This window comes from Sprattus sprattus (assembly GCF_963457725.1).
Source record: "Sprattus sprattus genome assembly, chromosome: 2".
NCBI lineage: Eukaryota > Metazoa > Chordata > Actinopteri > Clupeiformes > Clupeidae > Sprattus > Sprattus sprattus.
The window spans coordinates 40,787,482-40,804,981 of record NC_137921.1 but is presented as its reverse complement, the minus strand read 5'-3'; the positions used below and the strand labels follow the sequence as shown (position 1 = coordinate 40,804,981).

The window sequence follows — 17,500 nt, the reverse complement described above, 5'->3', positions numbered from 1 at the left end:
TTTTAACTAGCGCTTGCGAGTTGACACACCAGTAGCAGGCTATCCCTGCATGTCTAAGGTTAATTTTTCCTGCTTAATGAAAATGCAAGCCCATATCTAATGATATTAGCCTATTGGTGATGATCGACCTCTTTCAAAATACCGTGCACCTTTAATTTTGTTTCTCTTACCTCGCCATTCACCTGTCTACTACGATATGTCTGATGATGACCGATTGACGTTGTGTTGTCTGATCGCGGAGGAGGAGCTGCTGCGCAAGTTTCGTGCGCGATATGCCTACTTCTCAAACTTGCTACAGATGTCTAGGCCAGCCTTTCCCTACCATTATTTAGATTTTTGTTTTAAAACAACATAGATTTGCAATGGAAAAGTTGTAAATGAGTAGGACAACATTGCTTGTGAATGGACTAGGCAGATTGCCAAAATCGGCTGGAGCTGCTGCGCAGCAGATCTGCTTTGCAGAACTCCAGACCCGGCAACTTATGTGCCGGGGCTCTACCCCGGCCAGCCCCGGCCCAATTTAACCACTGGATGTGACTGACATCTGACCAACAGATAGCTGCTGCTTAACACACACATTGATGCAAATTGTAGATCATAGGTTAAATAATATGATTATTGTAGATCATGGGTTAAATATGTAGATCATGAGTTAAATAATATATGACATAGATGATAAACAATGACACTAACCTATCCCAATGCTATCCTATCTTGTTGTACTCGTATTGTCAGAGCTAGCTGGCTGAATGAATGAGTGAACGCGATCTCTTTCTAAATAAAAAAAAAAGAAGCCAATGGCAAAGATTCTACCACGCTGCATATTCCACCAATCAAAATACTAAAAAGACGGTCATTCTAGATCTTTGAGCTCCGAGCGAGAGCTTGCTGCCCTGGCTGCTGGCTGGCTTGCTTGAGCCTGTGGCGTGTAGGCTACGCAACTAAACGTTTTGGTCATTGTTTTCTTTTTTAATTTTTAATTTCTATCCCGGGTCTATCTGTGAAAACCGGGGACATTTCCGGGGACAGCTCCAGCCGGGGACAGGCCACCAAAAACGGGGACTGTCCCCGGAAACCGGGGACGTCTGGTCACCTTATATATAACACTTGCACACACACACACACACACACACGCACATATACATACAACTTCCTGTTGACTATCTGCTCATACACATATAAGTGACCTTCTGATTTCTTTGTGTGTGTGACAATCCCCTGACCTTTGTCTGTGTGTGTGTGTGTGTGTGTGTGTGTGTGTGTGTGTGTGTGTGTGTGTGTGTGAGTGTTTGCGTGTGTGTGTGTGTTGCAGACACTACTCGGCCGAGGCGGGACTATGAGGTGGACGGTCAGGACTACCACTTTGTGACGTCACGAGAGCAGATGGAGAGGGACATACAGGAGCAGAAGTTTATAGAGGCCGGACAGTACAACACACACCTATACGGGACCAGTGTTCAGAGCGTCAGACAGGTGGCAGGGAAGGTAACACACACACACACACATACACTCTCACACACACAGACTCATACACTGTTACACATAACTACTTCCACACACACACACACACACACACACACACACACACACACACACACACACACACACACACACACACACACACACACTCACACTCACACTCACACTCACACTCATACACAATACCATTCCATCGTACACATACATACACACTTACACATTACCATTCCATAGCACACACACACATTCATACTCATATACATTACTATTCCCTCATACACACTCATACAATCTTACACATAACTACTTTCTCCTTGTGTGTGTGTGTGTGTTTGTGTGTGTGTGAGTGTGTGTGTGTGTGTGTGTGTGTGTGTGTGTGATCTCTCCTCAGGGTAAACACTGTATTCTAGATGTGTCTGGTAATGCCATCCTCAGACTGCAGCAAGCACAACTCTACCCAATCGCCATCTTCATCAAGCCCAAATCTGTGGAAAATCTTCTGTACGTCTGGATTCACACACACACACACACACACACACACACACACACACACATTATACCCTAGCAGAGATGAGTTAGAGCAGAGATGGGTTATACCCTAGCAGAGTAGGATATGGGTTAGGGTTAGAGAGTGGATATTATCTTTGGAAATATTCCCTTATCATCCTGATGTTGTAAATTTGATTGGAAAGAATTGGAATGTGTGGTCCTTGAGTATGTTCATTCCTCTGTGTTCTCCTGCAGGGAGATAAAATAAATGTGTGTGTGTGTGTGTGTGTGTGTGTGTGTGTGTGTGTGTGTGTGTGTGTGTGTGTGTGTGTGTGTGTGTGTGTGTGTGTGTGTGTGTGTGTGTGTGTGTGTGTGTGTGTGTGTGTGTGTGTGTGTGTGTGTGTGTGTGCGCTGCCTTTGTATGCTGACTCGTGTGTGTTCTCGTGCAGGGAGCTAAATAAACAGCAGACAGAGGATCAAGGACGTAAAACACTGGAGAGAGCCATGAGGCTGGAACAGGAGTTTACAGAACACTTCACCGGTTAGAATGCACACACACACACACACACACACACACACACACACACACACACACACTGCTGTAGAGCATCTCTCTCCCTCCTTGCAGTATCTCTGCCTGCCTGTCTGTCTGTCTGTCTGCAGTCAAACATCTCCCTTTGTCTGTCTGTCTGTCTGTAGTAGAAACATCCCTGTCTGTCTGTCTGTCTGTCTGTCTGTATGTAGTAAAACATCTCCTTCTGTCTGTCTGTATGTAGTAGAAACATCCCTGTCTGTCTGTCTGTATGTAGTAGAAAAATCCCTGTCTGTCTGTCTTTCTGCAGTAGAACAGCCCTGTCTGTCTGTCTGTCTGTCTGTCTACAGCAGAACATCTCTGTCTGTCTGTCTGTCTACAGCAGAACATCTCTGTCTGTCTGTCTACAGGAGAACATCTCTGTCTGTCTGTCTGTCTGTCTGTCTGTCTGTCTGTCTGTCTGTCTGTCTGTCTGTCTGCAGTACAACATCTCCCTCTGTCTGTCTGTCTGTCTGTCTGTCTGTCTGCAATATAACATCTCCCTCTGTCTGTCTGTCTGTCTACAGCAGAACATCTTTGTCTGTCTGTCTGTCTGCAGTATAACATCTCAGCCTGTCTGTCTTTCTGTCTGCATGTTACATCTGTGTCTGTCTGCAGCAGAGTATGTCTTTCTGTAATTGGGTGCGTGGTGACGGTGACTGAATGTGCTCTGTCCTGTCTCCTAGCGATGGTGCAGGGTGCCTCTCTGGAGGAGGTCTACAGTCGAGTGAAGCAGATTATCCAGGAGCAGTCTGGACAGTACATCTGGGTCCCCGCCCAGAACAAGCTGTGACACCTCCTAGAGACACGTCAGACTTCACATCATAGACTTCACTATGATATCACTGGCTGCACATCAACAAACAGACAGGTCACGCTGTACATGTCACATACAACATGCCGCATACTGCACTACACATATTACATGTCAGACTACATGCCACATACTGCACCAAACATATAACACGTCACATCCTACACATCACATACTACGCCAGACTACACGTCACATCCTACTTGTCACATACTACATGCCACATACTACACATCACATGTTACATGTCAGATTACATGTCTCATACTGCACCACACATATTACATGTCAGACTACATGTCCAATATTACATATTACGTGTCAGAAAACATGTCACATACTACATGTCAGACTAGACGTCACATGTTACATGTCATACTACACATCACATATTACATGTCAGAGTACATGTCACATATTACATGTCAGACTACATGTCACATATTACATGTCAGACTTCACGTCACATACGCGTCAGACTTAATGTCACATATTACAGGCCATATACTGCACCACACATATTACATATCAGACTACACGTCACATACTATACATTACAAATAACATGTCAGACTACACGTCACATATTACATGTCAGGCTACACGTCACATACTACATATCACATACTATATATTACATACTACATAAATCACATACTACATATCACAGACCACACGTCACATACTACATGTCAGACTACACGCCTTTGTTTCTGTTGTACTGAGCTGATCTGACTCCCAACTGTTCTATCTCTGTTCTTTCTCTATCTCTATTTCTTTCTTTCATTCGCTCTCACACCATCTCTCTTTCTCTTTTACTCTCTCTATCTATCCCCTCTATCTCTAATTCTCTGTTCTTCTTCCCCTCCATCCAATCTCTGTCTTTTGAGCTCTCTCCCCCATATTTTATTCTCTCTCTCCATGTTTCCCTCTCTTTCACTGTCCAGTGTGCTGTTACCGTTATGTTATTGTATGATTCCTTAATGTTTAAGGGAGGTGGGGATGGCTGTTTACTGGTGGCATTATTAGAATTTGTTCTTTTTAATAATAATAATAATAATAATAATAATACATAAATCAATATACATATTTTGTATTAATAATGGAAGTAATACCTTGTATGTTGGTGCACTAAAAAAGTTCTTAAGCGTAACTTTGCACGTTGAGCATGTTTGGACTAATTTCTCCATTGCTACATTGTTTTGTTCTCAAATGTATGTATTCTTTCAGAGGTGTGTTATTTAAGAGACATTTATCAAGAACACACTCTTTCTTTTCATCACCTTTGACCCCCATGTGGACTTGGACATGGGATACACATTCTCACACACACACACATGCACAGACAAACACACCGAGTGTTGTGTCTTGCTGTTCTGCATTGCATTGTTCTCTCCTCTTTAAAGACTTTCAGTATGTGTGTGTGTGTGTGAGTAACTCATTCATGATTGTGTAATCAAGTAAAGGTGCTTTAGCTAAGATCTGACACACGTCGCTGAATGATACCACAGGTGTTTTTGTGCTCGTGGGAAAGGGAGCACCAATGCAAAAACTCAAACGATTAATTGTACACTGAGAAAATGAACAGATATTTAACCATCAGTAAACTGCCTATTTTGTTATAATAAAACACTGATTAAGCTTTACATACATGACTTCTTTTATTTTCTTGTGAACAAAAAAGTACAGATTTGTAAATGTAAATATTATACTATAATACTGTAACATATATAATACTACACATTTGCTTTACTTTATCTCTACAGATCCTTACATACAGTGGGGAAAATAAGTATTTGAACCCCTGCCGACTTCGCAAGTTTGGCCACTTGCAAAGAAATGTGTGATCTAGAATTTTAATGGTAGGTGTATTTTAACAGTGAGAAACAGAATATCAACAAAAAAATCCAGAAAACTGCATTTTATAAGATTTATGACTTTATTTGCATTTGATGCAAAAAATAAGTATTTGAACCCCCAAGCAAACAGCAAGAATTCTGGCTCCCAATGGCCAGTTATGTGCCCAAAAAGCACACAGATTAGTCCTCATTAGGTCTAACAAGGTATACCTGATCTCAACTGGTGACCTGTATAAAAGAAACCTGTCCAAAGAATCGTACTTCACACCTTCAACCTCACCACCATGGGCAAGACCAAAGAGCTGTCCAAGGACGTCAGAGATAAGATTGTAGACCTGGACAAGGCTGGAATGGGCTACGAAACCACCGGCAAGCAGCTTGGTGCGAAGCAGATAACTATTGGTGCGATTATTCATAAATGGAAGCAACACCAAACAACTGTCACCCGCTCTAGGTCTGGGGTTCCATGCAAGATATCCCCTCGTGCGGAATCAGTGATCATTCGAAAGGTGCAGAATAACCCCAGAACTACACAGGGGGAGCTTGTGAATGATCTCAAGGCAGCTGGGACCAGAGTCACCAGAAAACCATTGGCAACACACCACGCCGTAATTTTTTTAAGTACTGCAGCACTCGCAAGGTCCCCCTGCTCAAGGAAGCGCATGTACAGGGCCATCTGAAGTTTACCATTGCACAGTTGAATGATTCTAGGGAGGATTGGGAGACAGAATATGGTCAGATGATTCCAAAATCAAGCTCTTTGGCATCAACTCGACTTGCCGTGTTTGACAGGGGGGGGGATGCTGAATATGACCCCAAGAGTACATCATACCCACCATCAAGCATGGAGGTGGAAACATTATGCTTTGGGGCTGTTTCTCTGCCAAGGGTACAGGACGACTCCACCGCATCAAGGGAACTATGGATGGGGCCATGTAACGTGGAATATTGAACTTGAACCTCATTCCCTCATTCCCTCCCATTGAAAACACAACCTTAAAGATTTGGAGAGGATCTGGAAAGAGGAGTGGACCAAAATCCCTCCTGAGATGTTTGTAAACCTGGTGACCAACTACAAGAAACGTCTGACGTCTGTGCTTGCCAATAAGGGTTATTCCACCAAGTACTAAGTCATTTTTGTCAGTCAGTTTTGGGGTTCAAATACTTATTTTTTGCATCAAATGCAAATAAAGTCATAATTCTTATAAAATGCATTTTTCTGGATTTTTTTGTTGATATTCTGTTTCTCACTGTTAATATACACCTACCATTACAATTATAGATCACACATTTCTTTGCAAGTGGCCAAACTTGTGAAATCGCAAGGGGTTCAAATACTTATTTTCCCCACTGTAAGTATTCACCCCCTTGGATGTTTTTCCCTTTTATTGCTTTTATAAATCAATCATGGTCAATATAAGTTGGCTTTTTTGACAGACAAAAAAAAACACAAAAAAGTGTGATTATTCTACACAGTACTGTCAATTAAATAAAAAATATGTAATGTAAAATAGATGATTGCATAAGTATTCACCCCCTTTAAAGTGACTGACCTAATTCAACAGAGGTCCAGCCAATTGGTGCTAGAAGTCTTACAATTAGTGAAATATGGATCAGTGTGCAGCGATGTCTCAAGTGATTGAAGTATAGCGACACCTGTGTCTGAAAGGTCCATTCACTGGTCAGTATTCAGTAATCAGTATTCCTGGCTACCGTTACACCATGAAGACTAAAGAACACTCCAAGCTACTCAGAGAAAAGGTTATTGAAAAGTATAAGTCAGGGGAAGGATACAAAAAATGTCCAAGGCACTAAACATCCCCTGGAATTCTGTTTAATCCATCATCAAGAGATGGAAGAAATATGGCACATGTGTAAATCTGCCTAGAGCAGGCCGTTCTCACAAACTGAGTGACTGTGCTAGAAGGAGACTAGTGAGAGAGGCCACCAAGACACCTATGACTACTCTGAAGGAGTTACAATCTTCAGCAGCTGAGATGGGAGAGACTCTGCATACAGCAACTTTTGCCCGGGTTCTTCACCAATCAAAGCTATAAGGAAGAGAGGTACTTTTGGAAAAAAAGCTTCACTTTGGTCTCATCAGACCACAGAACCTTCTTCCACTTGACCATGGAGTCTCGCACATGCCTTTTGGCGAACTCTAGACGATATTGGGTCCATTTTTTTTTCAACAGTGAAATTGGCACAATTCTCGGACCTCTGTTGAATTAGGTCAGTCACTTTAAAGGCACCCAGTGCAACTTCATGTAAACATTCAATGAAAAATAAACATTCAATTTCTACTATTTTTTAGACGTAGTAAGTTTCAATAACGCCATACCATTACATATCGACATTCAAGGAGCAAAGATGAGACGTCGTTGTGTGGTGAGAACTGATAGAAAATCGTAAACAACAACAATCGCCGGTGGGGAGAAGCCATTTTTCCATTGACTGGAAGCCTGCTTTATTTATTGCAGGTTAAAAAAAATAAAGAAAATGGCGCCGATTGTTGTTGTTATCGATTTTCTATCAGTTCTCACCACACAACGACGTCTCATCTTTGCTGCTTGAATGTCGGTATGTAATGGTATGGAGTTATTGAAACTTACTACGTGTAAAAAAGACTAGAAATTGAATGTTTATTTTTAAGCCTCGAAAGTTGCACTGGGTGCCTTTAAAGGGGGTGAATACTTATGCAATTTCTTATTTTTCATTACACATTTTTATTTAGACATAACTGTGTAGAAATCAGTTTATATTTTGACATTGAAGAGGGTTTTTTTGTGATTTTTTGTTGTCAAAAAAGCCAACTTATATTGACCAAGATTGAGCAATAAAAGGGAAAAACATCCATGGGGGTGAATACTTATGCAAGGCACTGTATCTCAGAGTACTAAATACTATAAAAACACTACTTTATCTGCTCCTTCCTGTTTTATTTATCCTGCAGTTTGTCACAAGGACAGATAGCATCTAGTAATGATTAACATTTACAAGCGACATACTGCTGAGCTAAAGTGAGTTCAGCAGGTCCAGTGTAATGGAGGGGACATGCTGCTGAGCTAAAGTAAGGAAGGGGATCTTCTTAAATTGTGCCCCTTTACGACTGAAGTGATGTCAAGGGCTGTTCTAATTGCAGACAATCGCCACAGGTTGTCCGGTAAAAACAGATGAATGCCAAATTCCCAATAAAAGGTTTATTGATGCACACACACATACACATACTCATGACATATGATCATCACGTCCGGAAGACATGATACCGGTGATGACAGTGAACCGTTCAGCGTGAAAGCTGAGGTTTATTCAACTGTTACCACTGTTGCCTAGGATACTTATCTCCCAAAGATTACTGAAGGCAACTCTCTTCAGATAACGGAAGGAGAAACATAGGGAAGTATGATGAAGAATGATGATACATGGAATCCTACAGGACGGTTCTGTAGCTGACAGATTAAAATAACTACAACACTAAATGTAATAAACAGATACTATGTAATATTAATGCTAAACCACTTTTTTAATTTACACAAAATGATGACAGAGCACTCACTTTTTCATGGACGCACAGCAAGAAAGAACTTGCAAATGATGCAAACAAGACGTAGTATCAACTACTGCTGTTGATACTACGTCTCCAGCTTCTGACCATCACTGACCAGAGGTGTGTCTGGCTTATGTAGTGGTAATGGTACGATGTGATTGACAGGTCAAGGCAGTATTCTGATAGGCTAATGATTATCAGTGCACAGCCCATGGAACACTGACATACTACATGACAAATACTACATGTCACATACTACATGGCACAAACACAGACATAACTGTTTTTCTTCCTTTCTTACATGTATGAGGTGGGGGACTGTGTGTGTGTGTGAGTGTTTGTGTGTGCATGTGCCTGTGTGTCTGTGAGAGTGTGAGTGTGTGTCTGTGTGTGTGTGTTAGTGCGTGTAGTGCTTGGTAGATGAGGGCTAGATGAATGGGCAGCTATATGAACAAGAGTGTGACAACCAACATGAGAGAACAGGCAACAGGAACGTGGAAATTAATCCATCCCAATTTGGGAGGGGGGACTAAGGGGAACCTGAGATGTAACACACCACTCAAGGGGTTTATCAGTTATTCTCCATGTCATATCATTGAATAGTGCTTTCACTGGTGACTGTGGAATCTCACAGTGCTTACTATGCACCTGTGGTTTATTACACCATCATTTCCTGAATGGGAAAGTGATACACATGCACCTGCTGAACCTAGCCAGGGTTAGAGTTAGCTGACCTAGCTCTGCATTTTATGACACCATCATTTCCAGCAAGGTTCAGCCTTAGACTACCTTTGACATGAAATGACCTCACAAGGTTCAGCAGATTCATTTCTCAGTCACCAGCACCAGAAGAAAAAACACACTTTGTGGACAGCAGGAAAGTCAGTGCATAAGTGATAAGAGGAGAATAACTCAAGTAAAAGCAATAGTCAGTGATAAGAGGAGCACAACTGGAACAAATCTCTTGAGTGGTGTGTTACTTTAAGAATGCCTAAGAACGATTCCTTTCCACTCATGTAAAGCGCTTCAGCAGCATGGCAAGTTGTACAGGGGGACATCGGTTTTTCAGGCATTTAAGGACACGTGCTCCCGGATTCGTTTGTACAATACAGTCTAATTTAGTATAACCTTCTAAAAATGATCATATTTATCTCGGTGTGCCTTAGGCCACTGCCTTGAAGTGCCTTCGGTAAGGGAGTAGGTAGGAAGCAGCCGTAGGTACGCGCTGCTTTTACAGACGGTCGCGCGCTCTTGTGGTCCGTGAGGTGGAGCTCGTGGTGAAAGCCCCTCTGTGCCCCCGCTGGCCTCGTGCCATACCTTAGACGTGTCACTTCAGGTGTGGCCTCAGCGGACGAACATTCACAGTCTCTGCAATAGTGTCACATGCCTATCTCATAACGTCGCCGCCGTGCAGTAAGAAAGTTAATGAAGCAGGACTTCTGGACTTTTGGACCCACTTACAGCGCATATAAGCCCCTCAGGGTAGCCACAGGTATCTTGCACCCGACCAGCACCATGGCTGCCTGGGTTGTAATTCTTGGAATTTCTCTCCTAACCGTACAAACGGGTGAGTACGTGATCTAGTGCTTCACATGTAACTGATAAGTCTTTTAATTTAGTTTTAAGTATTATAATACACCGCTGCTTCGCTGATCTGCCGTGGTATCGTATAGGCTATTAAGAATACAATATCATATACTAGTAGTAGGCTACTTTATTGCGTGCATTTAATTAACAACGACTCGCAAACTGTATTTAATAAAACTGTTAACGTCACCGTTATGTGTCAGATGGGCACTGCTAGACTGCGTTTAGAATATGACTATGGCTCTCACTCAAAGTTTTAACTCTCCTAGCTGGTCAGGCCATTCGCTGGTGCACGGTGTCAGTGCAGGAAGAGGCCAAGTGCAAGGCCATGTCACAAGCTTTCTCGGACGTATCTATTCGGCCAAATCTTCACTGTGTGAGTGACACGTCTGTGGAAGGTTGCGCCAAGCGACTCAGGGTAAGAGACACGAGCGGGAAAGCACTATCACAGGATCACCACTGCGATCACACTATCAAACTATGATACGTAAAATATGTGAAATATCTCTATACAGTTGTAACTATGCTATGCTAAACTAATTTTATAAGTAAAAGTTACGAATTGCTCTAGCGTTTGACTGACCGATCTTGAAGATTTAATCCAGAGGGGAAGTTAATGTTACTGCTCTTTCCAGAATAAGGAAGCTGATGCCTTCTCCGCCAGCTCCTCAGAACTTTATGGTATGGGCAAACAGGACACACTGAAGATAGCTGCCGGGGAGTCTGGCCCTGACCGTAAGCTTCACTATCTTACCTCTGAAGTAACCTGGTGCCTTGTGCAAGTCTTGCCCTCTGAACCCAAATAAAAAAGTTGTGTGTGTGTGTGAGAGAGAGAGAGAGAGAGAGAGAGAGAGAGATTGACAGGTTAAAACAGAGTTTGTCAAGTAATACTTTAAAAGTGAAGCTGTCTTCATTAAGAGACTCTTTTGAATGAATCAGGTAATACTTTAAAAGTGAAGCTGTCTTCATTAAGATAAACTTTTGAGGTATCAGGTAATACTTTAAAAGTGAAGCTGTCTTCAATATGATAATCTTTTGAGGTATCAGGTAATGCGTTAAAAGTGAAGCTTTCTTCATTAAGTGATACTCCTTTGAGTTTATCAGGCAATGCCTTAAAAGTGAAGCTGTCTTCATTAAGATATACTTTGACTGACTTGAGTTTATCAGGTAATACTTGCATATAGGTGATGTGATATAGGTGATGTGGTGTTTATGATTAACATGTACAGTATAACATGTATTATGACCTACATCACATCACATATCATAGCCGCAGAGATTCATCATGGCTTAGATTTAGGGGTAAGGACCGTATCCAGTGTCATCATGGTGTAGGGGTTATGGTAAGGACAAGGTCTCCAGTTTGAGTTCAGCTGAAGGCCTGTCCCAGCTCCAGGTTATCATGGCAACTCTGTCACACAGGTGAGGGATTGACTTACTATGCGGTCGCCGTGGTGAAGAGGAACTCGACGGTGACGGTGAATAGTCTGCGGGGCAGGAGGTCTTGCCACACGGGGAAGAGACGCACCGCCGGCTGGAACATGCCGATCGGCCACCTGATAGACAGCGGGAGGATGTCAGTCATGGGATGTGACATCTCCAAAGGTACAGGCACTCACCACATACTCACCATACACACACGCACCACACACACACACACACACACACCACACACACACACACACACACACACACACACACACACACACACACACACACACACACACACACACACACACTCACACACACACTCACTTTACACACACACACGCATGCACCACACACACACTCACCTTACACACACACGCACGCACCAAACACACACACGCACCACACACACACACCAGCACACACACACTTACCGCACACATACACCACACACACACGCACCATACACACAAACGCACACACACACAGACACACATAAACACACACCATACACACACATTCTTGTCTTTGATGTGTGTGTGTGTGTTTGTGTGTGTTGCCAGGAGTGTCTGAGTTCTTTAATGCTAGCTGTGTCCCTGGGGCCGTGGAGGCGGGGGACCCGGCGTCTCTGTGTAGTCTGTGTGTGGGAGACGAAGCAGGGGGACACAGATGTGAGTTCAGCGCCCAGGAGAGATACTTCGCCTACAGTGGAGCATTCAGGTCTTCCTCCATGTTCTTATGTTCCCTCATGTTCTTATGTTCCCTCATGTTTCTGTGTTCCCTTAAAACGTCTTCCGAGTTCATTAGTGTATGTCTTTGTGTGTGGTGTTGTGGTGTGTGTGTGTGTGTGTGTGTGTGTGTGTCTGTGTGTGTGTGTGTGTGTGTGTGTGTGTGTGTGTGTGTGTCTGTGTGTGTGTGTGTGTGTGTGTGTGTGTGTGTGTGTGTGTGTGTGTGTTGTGTGTGTGTGTGTGTGTGTGTGTGTGTTTAGGTGTCTAGTAGAGGATGCAGGGGAAGTAGCCTTTGTGAAACACACCACAGTAAAAGAGAACACAGATGGTGAGTAACACTCTCTCACACACACACACTCACATTCACTCTCTCTCTCTCTCACACACACACTCACACACACACACTCTCTCTCAGACACACACACACACCCACACACTCTTAGACACACACACATTCACTCCCTCTTAGACAAACACGCACAGACACACACATTCACTCTCTCTTAGACTCACACACACACACACATTCACTCTCTCTCTCTCTCTCTTTCTCAGGCGCACCAACATTCGCACACATACACACACATTCACTCTCTCTCTCACACACATTCATTCACACATTCACACACACACACATTCACTCTCTCTCTCTCTCTCTCTCTCTCAGACACACACATACCCACTCCCTCTCTTTTTCACTCATACACACACACACATTTACTCTCTCTCTCAGATAGACATAACCCAAACAGTCTCTCTTAGACAGACATTCACACTCTCTCTCACACACACACACACATACACACACACATTCACTCTTACTTTATCTCTCACACACACACACACACACACATACACACATTCTCTCCCTCTCCCGCTTTGTCTCTCTCAGACACACAATTTTGATTAGAGATTTCTAAAAGATCAATATACACTGAACTACCAATAACCTACTACCTGGTTTAAAATATCCAAATCAATCATTGAAATGAAACAAAGATCCCACTCAGAGTTCTGCAAAAATATCCTCCAGGTGCAGAGAAACGCTCCCAACGCTGAATCAGGCCAATATCCTCTCCTGTTAAATATTCAGAAACAAGCCCTACATTTTTCTGGAATCATATTAAAACAAGTGACCCACTCTCCTTTTCCTACAAAGACCTATGCTGCCCACAACCCACAAAAACAAAAAAAGTCCCCTCTGCTTACTTGTCCAGAGGCTAGGCGAACCGTCAACCACACAAGTCATTGCACCACCAAAAATAGACCTTACCAAATTATACTGAAACAAAAAGGGAAATACAGAGATCACTGGACAAAACTAACAAAAGCCCAGAACAAAATGGAAACATATGTAACTCTAAACAGACAGTACACTGTGACAACTTACTCCAGCACAGTGTCTGATTGAAAACTGACTAGAACACTGACAGACTGAGCGAGCACAACCTGGCAGTAGAAGAAGGCCGGCCATTCTCTCTCTCTCAGGCACACACACATTCACTCACTCTCTCTCAGACACACACATACAGACACACATTTCTCTCTCTCTCAGACACACACACACATTCACTCTCTCTCTCTCAGACACACACACATTCACTCTCTCTCTCTCCCTCTCAGACACACACACACACATTCTTAATATGTGAAGGTCTTGTTACCAGACCAGAAGGCCGGACCAGCTTACCCAGGTGTTCTGCCACTGATAATTAGAAACAAAATAGGGGGAACCAATATGGACCCAATGGGCCAGAGTTGGGGGAAGACAAGTACACACACACACACACACACACACACACACACACACACACACACACACACACACACACACATAGATGTAAACACCCACTAATGCACCAGTTCCATGGACTTATCCTTGTGTGTGTGTGTGTGTGTGTGTGTCAGGTCAGAGTGTGCAAGAGTGGGCAAAGGATCTGCGGTCTGGTGATTATGAGCTGCTGTGTCGTGACGGGACTCGTGCCCCCGTGACTGCGTTTCAGCGCTGCCATCTTGTGCGGGTGCCCTCACGGGGCATCGCTGTGGGCAACGACGTCGACCCCGACCAGGTCTACAACATGCTGATGGAGGGTCAGGTGGGTCTCAGTGCCAACACAATGTGTGTGTGTGTGTGTGTGTGTGTGTGTAAGTGTGTGAGTGTGTGTGTGTGTGTGTGTGTGTGTTTGTGTGTTGGTCAGGTCGGTCTTAGTGCCAACTCGATTTGTTTCTCTATGTGTAATTGTGGAGGGTAAGGTGGGTCTCAGTGCCAATCGATGTGTTTCTCTGTGTCTGTGAGTGTTTCTGTTTATACAGTATGTCTCTGTATTTGTGTTTCTGTGTGTGTGTGTTGTCTGTATGTGTTTCTGTGCATGTGTGTGTATGTGTGTGAGTCTGTGTATTAGTGTGTGTGTGTGTGTGTTTTTTTGTATGCGTGTGTGTATCTGTGTGTGTGTGTGTGTCTGTGTATTAGTGTGTGTGTCTGTGTTTCTTTGTGTCTGTGTCTGTGTATGTGTCTGTATTAGTTAGTATGTATGTGTGTGTTTCTGTATGTGTTTTTCGTGTATGTGTCTGTGTGTGTGTGAGTCTGTGTATTAGTGTGTGTGTTTCTGTATGTGCCTGTTTCTGTGTGTGTGTGAGTCTGTGTATTACTGTGTGTGTGTGTGTTTCTGTATGTGTCGTTGTGTATGTGTTTGTGTGTGTGTGTGTGTGTGTCCTGTTAATGTTCTGTGTGTGTGTGTGAGAGAGAGAGATTGTGTGTTTACTGAAACCGGAACTCTAAATTTGATCAGAATTTAAACCTAACCCTGGGCTAAACCTAACACAAACATTCCAGTTTTGCTGAGCCGTAGGGTTAGTAGGGTTGGAGTTAGTAGGCTAAGTAGGGTTTACTAACCGTCAGGTTAGTAGCTGTTAGTTAACAGTAAAGTAGCCTAACTCTAGGGCCAGTGTGTGTGTGTGTGTGTGTGTGTGTATATATATATGTTGTAGATCTCTCTGTCTCTCTCCTGCAGAGGAAGTCTGGCTTTGCGATGTTCCAGTCGGCTAATTTTGACGGCACAAACCTGCTGTTCAGTGACAGATCCACAACCTTTATCAAGGCCAGCGGCGCACACCACACAGACTGGATGGGCCACACATACTACCACGCCCTCAAGGCTATGGACTGCTCTAGTGGAGGTAACACACACACACACCCACACACACCCACACACAGCCACACACACCCACACACACACACACACACACACACACACACACACACACACACACACACACATGCCAACACAGTACACACACACACACACAAACATACCAATACATTACACACATACACACACATACCAAAACACTACATGCACACACACATACTGATAATGTTGTGATGTGAGTATGTGTGTGTGTGTGTGTGTGTGTGTGTGTGTGTGTGTGTGTGTGTGTGTGTGTGTGTGTGTGTTTGTGTTTGGGCTTGATGCAGAAATCCCAGAGTTCCTGCGCTGGTGTGTGCTGTCCAGTGCAGAGCAGGAGAAGTGTGTGGACATGGCTGAGGCTTTACTCTCCAAGGGCCTCACCCCCAAAATCCAGTGTGTGTTTGGAGACTCAGTGGACCACTGTATGCAGAAAATAAAGGTGGGAAGAATTCATATTCACCCACTCATATTGACACACACGCATACACACACACACACACACATCCTGCTACACTGCTTAAGTAAAGAGGTGGGCCAGCTCTCTCTCTCTCACACACACACACGTACACACACACACACACACACACACACACAAACACACACAAACACACACACACACACACAACAGGGCGTCCTGCTCCCCTGCACTCATAAATACAGGACCAAACCCTAAAGAGTTTGATCAAAAAAATGCCTTCACATCGACCTTACCCTAACCCCAGACAGAAAGGTATTGATCTAACCCTGATCCTGCGTTTCTGAAAGTGTCACTGATGGGGCGCAGAGACGTGACAGGTGGGGCACCAATGGACGCGATGAACGGGATATTTTCCCATTGCAATGCCTTCCTTTATAGACAGTAACGATCACACACCCCCATTGAACTAAACAACCAAACTCAAACAAGGAAATATTGTCTTAATTAGCCTATTAAGTATTGTATTGTATTCATTTGCCTGTTAACCTTTGCTGCTAGTCAAATTCGGAGATTACAGAGGAGACTTTCGTTGACTGCTCCAGGGTGGAAGTGTTCTATATTCTAAACTCCGGGGTTATCTCCCTTTCCCCTCGGTATGCGGTTGATGAGCAAATGAATGGCAACTTGATTTGGCCCAAGGATTTATTCTCCACATAACTTTGCTCCGGTCGCTACATCTGATCTATCCGTGTGCATCACCGTTCTCTCTCTCTAGCTTGCTCGCTCTCTCTCTCTCTCTCTCTCTCTCCCTCTCACGCGCTAACACACCCACCCTGTAGCCTACGTGCTGCTCCATTATTCATTACAGGATCCGCACCATTATACAACACTGTATTAAGATTTGATGGGGGACCGGGATGAAAATGTGACCTGGAACCATAGTGCGAAAATTCTGGTTGACGTCGGTGTACTAATTGCAGCGGGATAATGAAATAAATCTTTCCCGGAGCATGAAAGTGTAGTGGGCGATTGGCTAATATTGACATTATGGATACATTTGTGACACAATACAAATGTTGGGTACCAGTGGCGAAAAAGACAGCTGATTTACCAAAAAAATCTATCAATTTTACATTATATTATCCAGGGCGCTTTAAGTTATTGATTTTCTTTATTTTTGAACTGATGTTATTTTTTATCGATTTAGAACTTAACGTTATTTCAATAAATTGACGATTTTGACAGGTTGGGCTTGAAAAGGCCCCCTTGTTCAAAGTGGGGAATGACAGAAAAGTTTGAGAACCACTGCCCTAACCCCAGACAGAAAGGGATTGATCTAACCCTAACCCCAGACAGAAAGGTATGTTTTAATGTCTGTGTGTGCATCGCTGT

General features: G+C 43.4%; 2 protein-coding genes across 2 annotated transcripts in view; both read left to right on the top strand.

Moving 5' to 3' along the window:
* LOC308380184 (discs large homolog 1-like protein) overlaps positions 1-3,526 on the top strand; it is a gene marked incomplete at its 5' end in the record, with an annotated part of 68,679 nt that extends 65,153 nt beyond the window's left edge. The window contains 4 exons of the mRNA XM_080857457.1: positions 1,313-1,485; positions 1,871-1,980; positions 2,418-2,509; positions 3,226-3,526. Coding sequence (XP_080713583.1) covers positions 1,313-1,485; positions 1,871-1,980; positions 2,418-2,509; positions 3,226-3,332 — 482 coding nt within the window. The 3' untranslated portion in view covers positions 3,333-3,526. The remainder of the gene's footprint in view (positions 1-1,312; positions 1,486-1,870; positions 1,981-2,417; positions 2,510-3,225) is intronic.
* A 6,658-nt stretch (positions 3,527-10,184) lies between these two features.
* The window catches only part of meltf (melanotransferrin), a gene marked incomplete at both ends in the record, with an annotated part of 14,520 nt that continues 7,204 nt past the window's right edge, over positions 10,185-17,500 (top strand). Inside the window, 9 exons of the mRNA XM_080833388.1 lie at positions 10,185-10,326; positions 10,616-10,764; positions 10,982-11,081; positions 11,769-11,951; positions 12,338-12,494; positions 12,763-12,834; positions 14,418-14,598; positions 15,514-15,679; positions 15,978-16,129. Of these exons, the coding sequence (XP_080689514.1) occupies positions 10,185-10,326; positions 10,616-10,764; positions 10,982-11,081; positions 11,769-11,951; positions 12,338-12,494; positions 12,763-12,834; positions 14,418-14,598; positions 15,514-15,679; positions 15,978-16,129 (1,302 nt within the window). The remainder of the gene's footprint in view (positions 10,327-10,615; positions 10,765-10,981; positions 11,082-11,768; positions 11,952-12,337; positions 12,495-12,762; positions 12,835-14,417; positions 14,599-15,513; positions 15,680-15,977; positions 16,130-17,500) is intronic.